Below are 14,689 nucleotides of genomic sequence, written 5' to 3' on the forward strand. Positions count from 1 at the left end.
GTCAGTCTCACTTCTGCAATGATTTATTTAAGCTCTAGCAGTTCCTGGCCTGAGCGAGGGAAAAAAATGAGGAAAAAAAAATAGAATCCCCCGTATTTACACTATTTTTCTGTAATGTTTATGTTGTGGAAGCTACAGCATCATCTGCCAGAGCTGTTTTAATCCAGGCCTGCAGACATTTCCACTACACACTCACATTTCTTGGGGTTGTTCTTCAACGTGGAGCAACTTGCTAAGCACAAAATCTCAGCCTGCAAAAGCTTTCGAGTGGTTGCCTGTTTCTCACTGAAAAGCACGTCTTGTCCCTCGATCACTACCAAGGCTTCACCAGAAAAGATCTTCCATTCCTGCCATCGAAAAAATGGCCATCGCAAGCGGACTCAGAAGCAAAGCAGCCAGAAACAACCCGCTGTGGGTGCAACTCTGCAAACCCACGCCAGCACCAGCAAAGCAGGACCAGAAATGAAGGGCTCCCAAGGCGGGCACGGGAGGCGATGCCTAGCTAGGTAGCCATGTATATAAATGTATACATATATAGGTATATACACCAGGCAGGTAGTCACGGGCTCACTGTGACACAGGTGCCTGGGCCAGCAGCCCAGCGGGCTGGCATCGATGAAGGCACAAGCCAAATCCCCCTTCCCTGCCCTCCTCACCAGCCCGGTCAGTCGGCTCTTAATGCTCTCACTGGACACTGTGGAAGGAGCTGCAACAGTTGATCCAATCAATAAATATACATTTTATACATCCCTTAAGTCTGTAGTATCTCTCTGTATATAAGAGGCCACAAGGGATTTTGTTTTAATTAGAAGAACGCTCAAGGCTGCTCTGTCTACCGTTTAATCTGCCTTAGAAACGTAGCGGGGGAAAGGCTGTCCTCAGGCAGAGCTCTGCTCGCAGCCCAGCTTCTCACCAGCAGCCGCAGCCCGAAGGCTCAGCGACAGCACCGGGGCAGGACCAGGGAGACAGAGCGGGGCACAGCCTGTGTCCACCTCCCTCTGGCACCTCCAGCACCAGCCAGGAAAATAAGCGATGCTAAACCGGAGCGGCTCTGATCCCACCGCCCTTTGGACTCGGCTCATCTCCTGCCACAAGCCTGACGGTACAGAAAGTGGCAGTGCCTTCTCTAGGCACAAGGGACTTATTCACAAACAGTTGGCTGAAACCCTGCTTGCATCTCCAGTGTGAATGCCAGGCGGCTCTTCTGTTGGGATGCAAGGAATAATCCCATTTTCCTGCCAGTGATGGGGCTCTTCCTCCTGACAGCGATGCCCTGCATAAGAGGGGTCAAGTGTCTGAACGTTACCCACTGCAACACATCCACATTGGGGAGAGATCCTTAAACAGCCACAGCACCTACCCGAAAAGCGTGGAGCTCCAGTGCTGGCTGTGTTGTGCAGATACAGGAAGAAAACTCAGCTTTTGGTATTTTACTGCTTATGAAATCTCGTGGTGTCCTCCCAGCACAACTGGGGCCCTGGGGACATCCCTCGTGAGCAGCCTGATGCAGGCTGGCCTCGGGGCCAGGGGTGGATGGCTGGGGATCGCCGTGCTGGGGGTTTCCTCTCAGTTCCTCTCCTGCACACAGTGAAACACGCCTGGACTTGATTTATTGGAGTGTAACTCATGCCTGGGGCTGCAAGCGCACCCCGTTCCCTGCCCAGCAGCCCCCGCGGTGGGAATTACTGGGCAGGGTCCAGCCACATCCCCAGTCTGAGGGGTGCTAGTTATTCATGGCGATAGGGGGAGGAGGTGTCAAGAATGCATTTCATGGCAAGGAAAGAGTAGAGGTTTCTAGCAAACAAAATACACATTGCCAAAGTTTGCAAAGGTGGTGGTTTTTTGAAGGGAATGTAACAGCTGCTTAGGTCCCATGGCAAGGAAATAGCCGTGGGAGGAGAGCAAACCTCTGCACAGCCGGCACGTGTCCTCGGAAACAGCCCTCGGTGGCCTCAGACGGCTCTGCCTCCGTGCTGGGCTCCACGGGAGCCCGTGTGTCAGCCGCCATTGAACCCATCTGTCTTTGCCGTGGAGCACCAAGAAGCCAGCAGGTTTCCCCGGGCCCCCATGCCGCTGCCAGGGCTGCACCCAAATCCATACCCTCAGTGTTAAACCACCAACGCGGGTATCTGGAAGGTGCATTTCCAGTTCAGCCCAGTCCCACCAGTGCTCAGGGGGTACTTCAGCCACAGTCCATCACAGCGCTCAGCTCATGTTTAACTCCAAACAGGCAAGCAATCGGTTAGGGAGCAAAGCTGCCCGCTGCCCGGGAGGATGAGGAGGAATAAAAAGGGGAATAATAAACAAAAAGAAGCCCTAGAAGAAAAAAAAAGCCTGCTGACGTTGTTTGTGCTGTCGGAGCAAACAAAAGTATACGGAGGCATGGCTTTATGTTCGCCCCTAGGACCGGCAGCACACATTTACTGTTCTTTCTTCCTCTGCTGTTAACAGCAAAAAGGCCTCGCAGGGGATGGCCCTGGGCAGAGAGAGCTGCGGCCACACAGGCTGTCATGGAAATGTGACGGACCCCGAAGCAGCGCGTGTGCGCGCAGCCTGGCGACGCATCACCGCCGCTTCAAACCGAGCGCAGATTCCGGCTGCAGCCCCGTGCGCAGGGAGCGAGGGGAGGTGGTGCTGGGAGGCCACGGCCGGTGCCTCGTGCGTGGGATGGCATCGGTGGAGAGCACCCGTGCTGGGTGGTAGCCAGCAAAGCCCCCCCGAAGGCAACGCTAACACGTGCCGGGCTTGAAACTGGCCTGCCACAGCGAGGAGAAAGGAGGGCTGGTGTGGGAAGGAGCTCAGCACAGCGGGTTTAACGTTTTGCTCTGGACGGGCTTTGCCCCGTTGTGTCCCACCTCCCCACCGGCTTCTTTCTCAGTTCACAGCAGCGCTGCAGAGGATCAACTCAGCAAATGCAGTTCCCATTGCGAAACACCCACCGTGTCTTTTTTAAACACAAAGTGGTGCACGTCTAATGAAGACCTCTCTTACGGAAAGGCAAATGAAGGAAGCAGTAAAGTCCTCTGATACGCCACAACATCATCCAAAGCGTTGGGTTTACGGGTACTGGTTCCCCTGGAGGAAACGCAGCTTTTACTGGTGCTGCGGCTCCCCGCCCTCGCCAGCCCAGCTCTCCCAGACCTCCTCATCCCATGAACCTCGCTGCTCCTTTGATCCTTTCTTTCTCCTGTGTGGTATTGCAGAGTATAAAAATGTTAATATGCTTCCTGGGAAACTATCAAAATAATATCTGACGTTTGTGCTTAGGTGCTGCCTCTAAATTACAATGATCTGCCATTCTTATTTACCATCCTCAAGCAACTGCACCCAAAAGGCATACTTGGAAAAAGAAAAAAAATAGGTTTCTTCTTTGATTTCATATTTTAGTTGGGCGATCATGGTACCAGTAAGTCAGGTACCACACAAGAAATGAAAACTGCCTCGTTTTCCCTTTGCCCCGCGCAGCAGAGCGAAGGGCAGCCACTGCCAGGAGAAGATAGCCAGCATGTTTTCACTCCTAATTTCTGACCACGTATTTTAACTTGCTAATTTAAAAGCAGTTCATTTTGCACCTTTCACCTTCTTTAAGAATGATTTGGATATGAACTGTGAGGTTTCCTAAACGAGGAATGTCTGGATAATAAAATGCTGTGAAAAGGGATTTCCAGGGGGAACAGAAAGGGGCCCTTTAGCAGCACCTTTCAGCCGGGGCGCTGGGCTCGGCTCGGGAACTTGGCAACTGCTCCCACCCCGGGCCTTTTGTAAACATCTAGTTTATTTTCCTTGTTTGTTTGCCTTTCATTGAGCTCAGACAGTAAAAATAAATGGCTTGGTGTCACTCCTACCTTGGTCTGCTGACTTTTTGTATTCCAGCGGTTATCGCAATCTCGCGCCTTTCTCAAATGTTTACATAAAGTTACACGTGTCAACAAAACAGTTCCTAAAACTTTATTTGTATTTAAAAATATTCTGCTTGAAACCAATTTTAATGCATTTCTCACTCATTCTATTTCCTTGTATTTAAAAAATCAGCAAACCTGCATTGAAGCCACGGGGGCCGCATCCCGTGGCTTCTTTTCAGAGGGAGCGGGGACGTCGGCAGCGCTGCCAGCGGCTCTCTGATGGAAAGCTAATGGAAAACCTCCTTTTAAAAACCACTGAGGCCTAGCAAATCGGAGTTATTTTTGGAGAACAAAAAGATTCAGCTCTACCCCCGCTCCTGAGGCTCGGCAGCACGGCCACCACAATGTCTAAATGCGGAGCTCTCGCTGCCTGTAGCAGGGCAGCTGACGGCTGTGCCACGGCCCTGCGGTTTCCTGGTGGGGAAGGTGACAGATGCCACACACCAAATAAGAAGCTATCGATACCTCTAATGGACACGTATAAAATGCTGCCTGTTTAATAAGCCCTGCAGCACGGCGTTACCTCCCTGGTGTTTTGTCACCGCTCGCTATTTCAGTTCCCTGTACCAGGACGGCATCGTTCGCTCCGAGTCGAAGCACAAGCGGTGGGAAAGGAGGTGCCGAGCACCGTCGGCGAGCTCCCGGCGCCGCTGCTGTGCCACCGGCGTGTGCTACGGCAGCAGCTCCTTGGCGGATCCCGGCGCAGCCGGCTCAGCCGGCCGTACGCCGCACGCCTGGAGCGTGGGAAGGCGTCGAGGGGAAAGGAGGCAACTCTGGGAAACGAACAGAGAAATAAAAACAGCAAAAGAAAAAGGAGCGAAGGAGCGGTTGCAGGGGAAACCCTCGCCGGCCAGTCTCCCCCTAACCACGGGGATCTTTCTGAAATGAGCAACCCAAACGGACACACTCCTTTTCGCTTATTTATTCCTTAGCAGGAATAAACCTTAGCAGGTTTATTTTCATTAACAGTTTGCATTCATTTTCCTCCATCCACGTCAGGTTTTGGAGCATCCCACCAGGCAGGGAGAGGGGAGAGCAAAGAAACTGGCTGCCGCAATATTCAGTGACAGCAGGAGGCAGGGAGCAACGGAGAGTGGGCAGAAGGAGCCTGCAGAGCCTTGTATGAAAATAAATGTTTTCCCAGGGAAAGAAATCAATTAAAAAAGGTTTGGGGGCCTCATTTAAACTTTTCAGTCTGCGCGAACTGCTGCTTCTTCCCCTCCCCACCCCAGACGTGGTGCGCTGGCACGTGGGAATCAAAGGTGAAACCAGGCGCTGAAAATCAAAGTAATGTAAAAACAAGACAGCAGAAATCACATCAAACCCCCTGATTTTTATTTAAATTTTTTTTTTTAATAATTAACCTTTAATTGCTACTAGCAGGACAAATAACCGCATGCGATTTAACTAGATTCTGCTCCCTTGCATCGCTCCCACCAGCCCGGCAGGCTGCTGGAGACCAGCCCGGGGTGACGAGGTGGCTCGTGGTCCTGCACTGCCGCGGCCGCAGGAACGGGGCCCGGCCGGGCCAAGGGGTCCCGTGAGGACCTCAGCACCCTGCTCCCGGACCTCACCACCACGGCTCTGCTGAGCACGTTGTGCCTAACAGCTGCAACGGTGTAGCTGTTCTAATGAAGAAAAAAAAGCAACGTTTCAGAATTTCTAAAAATGAGCATTTTCATGATGCCTTCCAAACGTGATTTGAATTCCGGTGGTGTTATCTATGGAAAACGCCCGTTGACGCAGCCTGCTCTTCCGAGTGGCTTTTCTTCTTTAAAGCTCTACCTGTGTGTGTCCTTACGGGCTGGCTTTCAGGAAAATCTCACACCATCAGTGTGCTGTGTTTTTCCTTTGCATCCAGACATGCCACAGCACGTGCACATGAAATCTTTTTGCTTACGTATCAGTCTCCATAAAGAAAACGAGCTCTGCCACCATCCGCTTTTATGGGACGTATTTTCAAACGTACACACACTTTCCTTGTCTTATCAATGTACTCAGAGTTTCTCTGAAAAAAAATCACGGGCTGTTATTTTTGCATCTTTTTTCTACATGCGAATGAATACCTTTGATAACATTGAGGCACTATTTAAAATCAAAGGCCCCCAAAACATCGGCTTTATATTTCAAGCTCCAAAGACGCTATCTGTGCAGTTTCGTCTTACTGTTGAAATGCCACAAGAAACCACTCAAGCAGCATATTCAGAACGACTGTTACGGGAGGGAAACAGCAAGTTTGGACAATTCAAAGCTTAGTTCTCCAAAACCACGTTACAACTTAAGACGCCGTTTTAAAAACGACCCTTTTCTTCCAAACGATCTGAGCTTTGACGAACCTGTTATTTTGCGACAAAGTCAGATTAGTCAAGGCTAATCCCAGCTGGATCGTACCGTACCAAGGAGGCCGCCGGTGATTTAGGAAGAACAGGTTTTTGCTAACAGAGCCAGGCGAGCGGTAAAGGGGAGGAAAGCCAGCGCCCAACCCACCCAGCTCAGAGGCAGGCTGCGGTCCCTGCTCGGCCCCTGACCCTCCCCATCTTGGGAAAAACACTTTGCTGCCAATGCCTCTGTTTCGTCACAATTTATTTATAATTTACTTCTTTATAATGAGCAGTGACCCCATTATAAAGCATTTTAGTATTTTTGCATAAAAAGACCCACCTGCGGCATCGGGATGGTTATTTGCAAAGAGCGAGAGTGAGTTTTAACGCCGTGGGAAGAGGTCTGGGAACGAGGGGGAGAGGAAGGAAAGCTGTGAAAACGCCAGGAAAGGCCAAACCGAAGTTGCTGTTTTTCTTTCTCTAGGGGAGCAGGCCTAAAGCAGACTGAGGAGCGGCTGTAAGAAAGCGTCCTCCAGCACAGCTCCACCTGGGTAAGTTCAGCACCCTGAGACACGTCCTGTACTGGGTTACGCAGTTAATATTGGCAATATTCATCACTATTCTCCGTTTGAAAGCCCTGGGCTTTATTACTCTCATTTTGAGAGTGAAAGCTTGTAACTTTACAGTAGTCGGCTTTTTTTTTAGCAAGATTATTTGCCATTTTCTTCCCGGTAATTTATTTTCTGCATAATTAATGTTTAATGATTCTCCACATATACATTTTGTCAGAAAGCCAGAAGTGACTCTGACTAAGCAAATAAATGTTCTGCACCTTATCCAGCTGTTTGAAGCTCTCCACTGATAACACAGAGCTAAAAAAGGTAAGGAGGAAGAAAACATTCAATATTTCTATAAAGAGACACTTCATTAAGGTAATTAAGGCAATCATTTAAAGCAGTTATGAGGATTATTAACACACAAAAGAAATTACGCAATAGGGTTTTCACAAACCAGGTGGACTTACCATTATTTTATGATACCTTTAAGAATAACTTTCAGCAGTTTAATAAGCTTTTGAAAATAAAGACTCACTTCTTGGCAAAGGATGGAGCCTTCCCGACACCTGGGAAGAGGATATTTGGGGTCTTTGAGATTTGTTTTTTTGTGGGGAGGGGAGTTGTTCTTTTCTTTTTAATATGCAACAAGTATTTCTGCTGAGCTGGCAAATAACTGATTTAGCTTGTTAAATTGTGCTGGTTCAAAAAAACGTATTCACTCAAAAGCACCCACTGAAGTCACGTAGATCAGCGCTGGAACCACAGGGGCACTGCCGTCACCGTCTCACCGGTTCGTGTTCCGCTACAAACGAGACTGTGAAACCATAACACTCTTTTAAAAAAGATGTTGAAAATCCCCAGATACTCGGTAGTTTATACTTTGCAAACCATCACTTCTGAAGATGGGCTTTCTCATAACATCTTTCAGTGATTAATAGCAGTCTGTCTTTAAACCACCAGCAATCCAGCACGGATACTACTAACGTTAAAAATCGCTCGAGCAGAGCACATTGCTGTGCGTTAACCTACGCGAGAGAAAAATGAAAGGCATTTGTAACAGTCAAACACGTTATGACGTTATACTGAAAATATTTTTCTAACTGTAAGTCATTGGGATTGCTGTTTTTCTAGAGGAATATGCATTTTTAATTAACACATGAAAAATGAAGTATGCATGACAGACTCTACTAAAGAGGCATGACACATTTTTCAAAATCCCTTAATTAACTTAGGAGCCTAAAGGGTTTTTCTGCACACTCAGATCCTGCTTTAACCCCATCGCGGTGGTTACAGCGACTCAACCTTTCCATACCACACGGACTCGCTTGTGCTGATACAAAAGATACCAAGGGATAAACGAGAGACATCCAGGTTGCAAAAGCACAACTATTTCAAACATTTTTACAAGTATCCCTCCCACATCTGTTGTAGCTTGCGGATCACACGCAAAATTCTCGCTTCCAAAGCCATTTGCGACCCGAACTCCAAGCGGCGGGGCGCGAGCAGAGGAACGAGTCTTGCTGGCGCGGCGCAGGGAAGAGCTGCTGTGCTCCAAGGGTTTGGGGCGCACCGAAGCGGTTTGTCTATCTACAGCTACATTTACTGCCTTAACGCGTTTTTTAAGGCTTTGTGACAACCTAGACTACTACGCTGGTGTTTTAAAGTGACTTTATTTAGATTACAAACTCATAAACATAACGTAAGTGTACCTTATTTTCTTGCTTCTTCCCCAGGAAATCCTTTCCTGCCCTCTTTTGTACGCCTTTCTCATTAAACCTCCGAAGATGGACCGCATAGCGCGTGCGCGCATCTGCAGGAGCACATAGCCCTCAGGAGACGATGTTTTCATAAATGCGTCCACTTGAGGTGCAACTTGCTTCAATCTAAAATGTTTTTTTGTTCCTCCACTTTTATTAACCTACACAAACACAGAACAAAGTCAAGTGCATTCTTAAGGTTCTGCTCAACGTCATCGTGCTCAGCCTGCAAAGATTTGAGTGTCCTTCCAGAGCAGGCTGTGAGATGAATCTAAGAGCCCCTAAAAACCACAATGGAGCGCTCAGAAATGGGAGAGCACATTGCTGGGGGGGAAAAAACCAAAACCCAAGAATCCTAAAACTTGCTTTTAATGTTGTGTTGAAGGGGATACGTAAGCAGGATGCTCGCATGGCTGAGCAGTGGACCCAGGCCTGGATCCAGCTCCCTGTGCCCTCAGGGCAGCCATTTTACCTCAGCGTGGCCGAGCCGGTCCCAGCTCGCCTCCGTCCTACCCTCGTCCCTCCCGGCCGCCTGGGGAGCGGGCAGAGCCCTTTCCCCCCCGTCCCCTGGGCACGCCACAACGTGACAGAGCCGTGACTGCGGCCGCAGCCCCTTCTGCCCACAGCGGAGAGCGACCCGCTCCCGCCGTCACCGCCGCCATCCCGCCCGCCCGCCCACTTCCCCACGGCCGCTGCACACGGCCCCACCGCGGTGCATTGTGGGACACGCCGCGCGCCTTGGCGCCAAGCGGCGCCGCGATGCACTGTGGGATACACCCTCCCCGGCCCCGGCCGGGCCTTCTTGGCGCGGACGCCGCACCGGATGTGACGCCATACGGATTGCCGCCGTGAAAACGGCGGCCGCGGATTGCGTTCTGCCCCCGCCGCGGGCTTTCTGGGGGACAGGCGAGCTCGCCGCACCCTCGCGCTCGCGAGCTGCACCGGCAGCACAGGTTCGGCGTCTTCGGTGGAGCTGCCGAGGAGCGAGAAAGGAGGAACTACTTTCCTCCAGAGCCGCGCATGCGCAGGACGGGGGAGTGAGGGCGCGGCGGAAGACGCGGGCGCCGCCCCGTTCGCCGTGGGCGCGGGAGGTGCTGCGTCCCGGAGTGAAATCGCTGCGCGCAGTAGGAGCGCGAGGGGAGCCGCCGTCGCCATTTTGAAGCGGTTGTTGGGGGAGGCGGCGTGTGCGCTCCCGTCTGCCCGGCCCGGCCCCGCGCCCGCCCGCCCGCCCGCTCTCCCTGCTCCGGCCCTCCACCGCCGCAGCCATTGCTGACCTTGCCATGTCCGGAGGGGGCGTGATCCGCGGCCCAGCCGGCAACAACGACTGCCGCATCTACGTGGGGAACCTGCCCCCCGACATCCGCACCAAGGACATCGAGGACGTCTTCTACAAGTACGGGGCCATCCGCGACATCGACCTCAAGAACCGCCGCGGGGGCCCGCCCTTCGCCTTCGTCGAGTTTGAGGACCCCAGGTGAGGCCCCCGCCACCCCCCACCACCGCCCCCGGGTGAGGGGGGCTCGGGCCCCGCCGCGGCCCGTGTCGTGTCCGTGTCCCCCCCCCCCCCCCCCAGCCCCGGGCCTGAGGCGGGGGCGGCCGCCCGGGAGCCGCCTCCCCCCGCCCGTGCAGCATTGGCCCCCCGCCCTCCTCGGGCCGCGCTAACGGGGCCCCGCGGCGTTGCGGGGGCCGGGGGGGGGGCCCGGGGAGGGGGGCGGCGGGAGGCGCGGGGTGGGGCCGGGGCCGGGCGGCGGGAAGCGGGAACAAAGGCGGGGGGGCGGTGCGTGGGCAGGGCGCGGCGCGGGGGGGCGGGCGGCCGCGCTCACCGCCCCGTCCCGTCCCGCAGGGACGCGGAGGACGCCGTCTACGGGCGGGACGGCTACGATTACGATGGGTATCGCCTCCGCGTGGAGTTCCCTCGGAGCGGCCGGGGCACCGGCAGAGGCGGCGGCGGCGGCGGAGGAGGCGGAGCCCCTCGGGGCAGGTACGGCCCCCCGTCCCGGCGCTCGGAGTACAGAGTGATCGTCTCGGGTGAGTCATTCCTCTTTCTTAGCCCAAGTGCTCCCCCGGGCTCCTCCAGGCAAGCTTCCCAGCGAGGGGCGATGCGGCTCCAAGTCGTTCCTTAAAAAGCATCGCCTCGCGTAGCCGGGGAGAAGCGCTGCCCGTACGGTGCTGGCAGCTCCTCGAGGCAGCCCGTCTGCTTGCTCAACAGTCTCTTTTGTTTGCTGCGAGGTGACGCTGTGCAACTACAGGAGGTGAGGATGTAATCCGGTTTTAAAGTAACGTCTTGCTTTTTATATAGGGCTGCCTCCAAGTGGAAGTTGGCAGGATTTAAAGGATCACATGCGTGAAGCAGGTGATGTATGTTATGCTGATGTTTTCCGAGATGGCACTGGTGTCGTGGAGTTTGTACGGAAGGAAGATATGACCTACGCTGTGCGAAAACTGGATAACACTAAATTTAGATCTCATGAGGTAGGTTTCATACTTACTTTCTTTGGCCAGAATTGGATACAAGGGGCTTAACAGTAGGATGCGAAGGTAAGGAACGTGTGGTGTTCACTGTTTACGTACAAAGCAGCTAAATAAGTCTGTGGTCAGTTTGTCAGGAGATAGACTTTAAAGCTTTGGCGTCTATTTCTGTGCCGTAGTAAACGATATCTTCGGTCTGTCAGCATGCCTAAAAAGATGGCCCTAAAGCCTAGACTTTTCAATCGAAAGTTCTGTCTATTCAATAGGGAGAAACTGCCTACATCCGTGTTAAAGTTGATGGCCCAAGAAGTCCAAGCTATGGAAGATCTCGGTCACGCAGCCGTAGTCGTAGCAGAAGCCGTAGTCGAAGCAACAGCAGAAGCCGCAGTTATTCCCCAAGAAGAAGCAGAGGATCTCCACGCTACTCTCCCCGCCACAGCAGATCCCGATCTCGTACATAAATGATCACTAGCTCTGATCTTTTTGTAGAACCCCATGTTGTACACAGTTTTCCTTTACTTAGTACAGTCTTTCATTTTTTTTTTTAATTCAAACTGTTTTATTCAAATTGGCTGAAGTGTTGAATTGCATTCTTGTGTAAAATCCCTAGTGAGTATTTGCTCCTTAACATCAACATTCCCCTCATGTCTTTGGTAAATTGTATTTTAATTGATGTCAGTCAGGATTGTTTCGATTTAGTTCTAGTTAAATACCAACATTCTCCGAACTGTGGTATTGCTGTGTAAATGTCTCAGTGTTCAGCTATGGTTTATACGAGCTGGGGATGTTGGGATGTTTGTGGCTAACTTGTCTCTTCTGGGGGATCTTATATTTTATCTTGCCTTTTCGTGTGTCTTTCTGTAGACATATCTGAAGAGATGGATTAAGAATGCTTTGGATTAAAGGATTGTGGAGCACATGTCAATCATTTTAGGATTGTCAAAAGGAGGATTGAGGAGGATCAGATCAATAATGGAGGCAATGGTATGACTCCAAGTGCTATTGTCACAGATGAACTTGGCAGTATTGACCTTATACTGAGAGACAGGTTAATTGAGTACGTGCACCTACGTGTCGCTTCAGGCATGTTCTAGTTACCGCAGACTACAATTGCTCTTTTCTTTAAAACTTTTTTTTGGGGGGCAATTGTGCTAAATACTTGCTTTTGTAATTCTCTATTCCATTCTAGTTTTTTAAAGGAATAAACTGGGACGGGGGCGGGAGTATTGGTTTACTTCGTCATGCAGCATTTGGTTACAAGTGTTAATGTTACGTAGTATTCGTACACTTGTAGTAGATCAAGGGTATCTTTAAATCAGAGTATAATATCAATACTGCTAAAATCTGCATGTCCTCTGTGTGACTGATACAGCGTTGCTATTTCATTTTTTTTAAGTATCAGAATGAAAGCAAAAATAGAAAACCTAGTTGGGAATAATTTCGTAAGTCTCAGCCCTGCCCCCTCAGACTAATTCACAATTGACTCACCAATATGTTTGAAAACTCCAGTTAGTTAATTTTGTTACCTTCCAGCTGGGAGTGCTAGCTATAGTTTAGACATACAGTAGGTGGATAGCTTTAGCAGTAAGCTTTTCCAGTTTCATAAACATTTTTTGCAACCACAAAACCTGTAGTGCACCACCGTACGAGCAATGAGTTTGTTGGCATTTTCAGTTGACATATTGTAAATATTACGATGTTTCCTCCAAATAGTAATTAACATTTCTAAAAAGTATCTGAGCATCACCATTCAAAAGTTTGTTTTGGGGAATTGATAGTTATTAATGTACATCTGTATTAATTGATGGCAAACATAACTGATCATTCCCCAGAATCCTATTTTTTCATTACAGTATCTAACTTTTTGCCTCCTCTTTTTTGGTTTTGCTGGTTATAAAGGTTTGGATTGGAGAGGGCTCACTGGATCCCAATCCTTGGAGCTGGATCATTGGATTCAAATCATAATGTGGATAGGATAGGGAGGCTGAATTACAAGGATTCATGGAGCGGGATCAAATTACCAGGAACATAGGAGTGGATTCCTGCCCCAACCAAACCGCATTCGTGTGGATTTTTTTTATTCAACTCAATTGGCTATTCCAAAGATTTTTTTTTTTTTCCTATTTTTGACGATTGGAGCCCTTAAGATGCACGATGGAGTTTTTCATTTTTTTGGTAAAAGGAGCAAAGCGAGGACCTGGAGAGGTACGCTGGAGCAATCTCCTTGGAAGGATTCAGCACGAGTAGATGGTAAACGTTAAAGGGGAAAAAGGGGGGTTTGTTTAACAAAAAAAAAAAAAGTAAACCAATAAGTCATTTCGCTAAATTTAAAGACAAAAATTGGAGTTAAAGATTAAGTAGGTTTTCAATTGGCTATTGCCTTTTTTTCTTTGACAAATAAAATTTTTAAAAAAACATGCATGGCTGTCATCATTTGTTGCTAAGGGTCTTAGTCTTTGCTTGCCACTGTAGCATTGTGAAATCGCAAGTTTTCAGACAAAAGGCTTTTGTGCTCAACAGAGCTGTAGTGTTTCACAGGAAGCGTTGATGTTTGAGCTTCTCCTAAATAAAGGATCGGTTCCCTGGGAAATGGGTGGAATTTATTATACGAGTAGGGGAAAAGAGAATTCTCACCGCTTAAAAGCGGATGCTTTAGTATTAATGTTGTTGCTAACGATACCCTTCTAAAGGGATCACAAAGGGGAAAAACATGAGATTAATCGGGCTCAGCGCTCCCCCCGCAATCCTCTTGGAAATAAATACGGGTAGAAGCGTGTGTGCAAACCTCGGCGGTGCCTGCAGGCTCGAGTGTCGGCACGCAGGAGGCGAGCGAGGCTGCGGAGGAGCCGGTTCCTGCGGCAGGTTGCTGAGCCGTTGTCGCTGGCGTAGGCGCAGGGTAATCGCGCCCCTGCGGCGTGCGCAGCTCGAGGCCGGGCTGGGAACGCCACCCCTTCCCTAGGGGAATATTGGCATGGCTTTGTGGGAAGTGCGTGCGTATTCCTTCGGTTGTCTGATGAAGCGACAGTGCTTAGGTGTGAAGATCTTTAATTTACAGTGAATTAAAGAGCGAAGTCGGCGCGGAGCAGAAAGGCGTCTCTTCCCGCCCAACAGAACTGCCGGTTTATAGAAGTGTCCTAGGGAGCGCAGCGCAGGCGGCGATCGCGTTAATGTTTAAGTAGGGTACTGCGTAAAGAGCGCGCGCTTGGCTTTTCAGAAAGGAGGGACTGCCGCCTGCTTCGGTATGGCAGGGAAACGGAGCGGCCCGTAGGGAGCGGGCAGGAGGGTTGCTTTATTGTAAACCGGGATTTGCGTTTGGGGCAGGATTAGCAGATTTGGGTTTTAAGCCTGGCGCGCGTAACACCGTGAAGGGTGCCGTGTGCGGCGGTGGCAGGCAGTAGGTTGGTACAGAACGTTGTTTCCCTGCAGCAATGCTGTATTGCCGAAGGTGTGTACGCGAGATGTACTTTTTTCCAAAAGTTATGAAATTCTGATAGCGAAAGCGCTGTATTGGGGGGAGAAGGTGAAAGCTGTTACGGACAACGGACTTGCCCTAGGTGCTCGAGTGGGGCGATGCCAGGTGGGAGGAAAAGGAGAAGGGTAGAGGTGAGCGGGGTGAGTTGGGGGAGCGCGAAGGTGGGGTGGCTCTTGCCAGCGGAGGTTGTAGTCGGGGGTGGGAAACAAGG

At 50.6% G+C, this 14,689-nt stretch overlaps 1 protein-coding gene and 1 long non-coding RNA gene across 9 annotated transcripts; one reads left to right on the forward strand and one right to left on the reverse strand.

Moving 5' to 3' along the window:
- Positions 1-5,239: 5,239 nt before the first annotated feature.
- Positions 5,240-9,189, reverse strand: LOC148056324 (uncharacterized). 4 transcript variants are annotated; one of them, XR_015703457.1, is made up of 4 exons: positions 9,010-9,189; positions 8,490-8,698; positions 7,248-7,805; positions 5,240-7,095 (listed from the first exon to the last, which is right to left on the reverse strand). It is a non-coding gene; the product is annotated as an uncharacterized LOC148056324 (long non-coding RNA). The 4 variants fall into 4 exon arrangements; XR_015703456.1 differs by having other exon boundaries at positions 5,240-5,910; positions 6,564-7,805; XR_015703458.1 differs by having other exon boundaries at positions 5,240-5,530; positions 5,688-7,805.
- Positions 9,190-9,367: 178 nt separating this feature from the next.
- Positions 9,368-13,423, forward strand: SRSF1 (serine and arginine rich splicing factor 1). Of its 5 annotated transcripts, XR_015703599.1 has the most exons (6): positions 9,369-10,011; positions 10,381-10,565; positions 10,837-11,009; positions 11,273-11,459; positions 11,871-11,990; positions 12,906-13,423. XR_015703599.1 is itself a non-coding variant. In XM_087752390.1 (5 exons), the coding sequence occupies exons 1-5, from the start codon at positions 9,818-9,820 to the stop codon at positions 11,891-11,893; spliced, it is 762 nt and encodes a 253-aa protein (XP_087608516.1). In that variant the 5' UTR covers positions 9,368-9,817; the 3' UTR covers positions 11,894-13,423. The 5 variants fall into 5 exon arrangements, 3 of the variants coding, with proteins under 3 accessions (XP_087608516.1, XP_087608518.1, XP_087608519.1); XM_087752390.1 differs by having other exon boundaries at positions 9,368-10,011; positions 11,871-13,423; XR_015703600.1 differs by lacking the exon at positions 11,273-11,459 and having other exon boundaries at positions 10,837-11,075.
- The last annotated feature ends 1,266 nt before the right edge of the window (positions 13,424-14,689 follow it).

The sequence above is a fragment of the Nipponia nippon genome, unplaced genomic scaffold, assembly GCF_047370975.1.
Source record: "Nipponia nippon isolate SJK-2023a ecotype South Korea unplaced genomic scaffold, ASM4737097v1 scaffold_15, whole genome shotgun sequence".
NCBI lineage: Eukaryota > Metazoa > Chordata > Aves > Pelecaniformes > Threskiornithidae > Nipponia > Nipponia nippon.

Excerpts from the sequence above, each read along its gene's own strand:
- SRSF1 (XM_087752390.1), top strand. The coding sequence starts at position 9,818 with ATGTCCGGAGGGGGCGTGATCCGCGGCCCAGCCGGCAACAACGACTGC. Across the intron at positions 10,012-10,380 it reads GTCGAGTTTGAGGACCCCAG|GGACGCGGAGGACGCCGTCT; the intron begins GTGAGGCCCCCG and ends CCCGTCCCGCAG. Across the intron at positions 10,566-10,836 it reads GTACAGAGTGATCGTCTCGG|GGCTGCCTCCAAGTGGAAGT; the intron begins GTGAGTCATTCC and ends CTTTTTATATAG.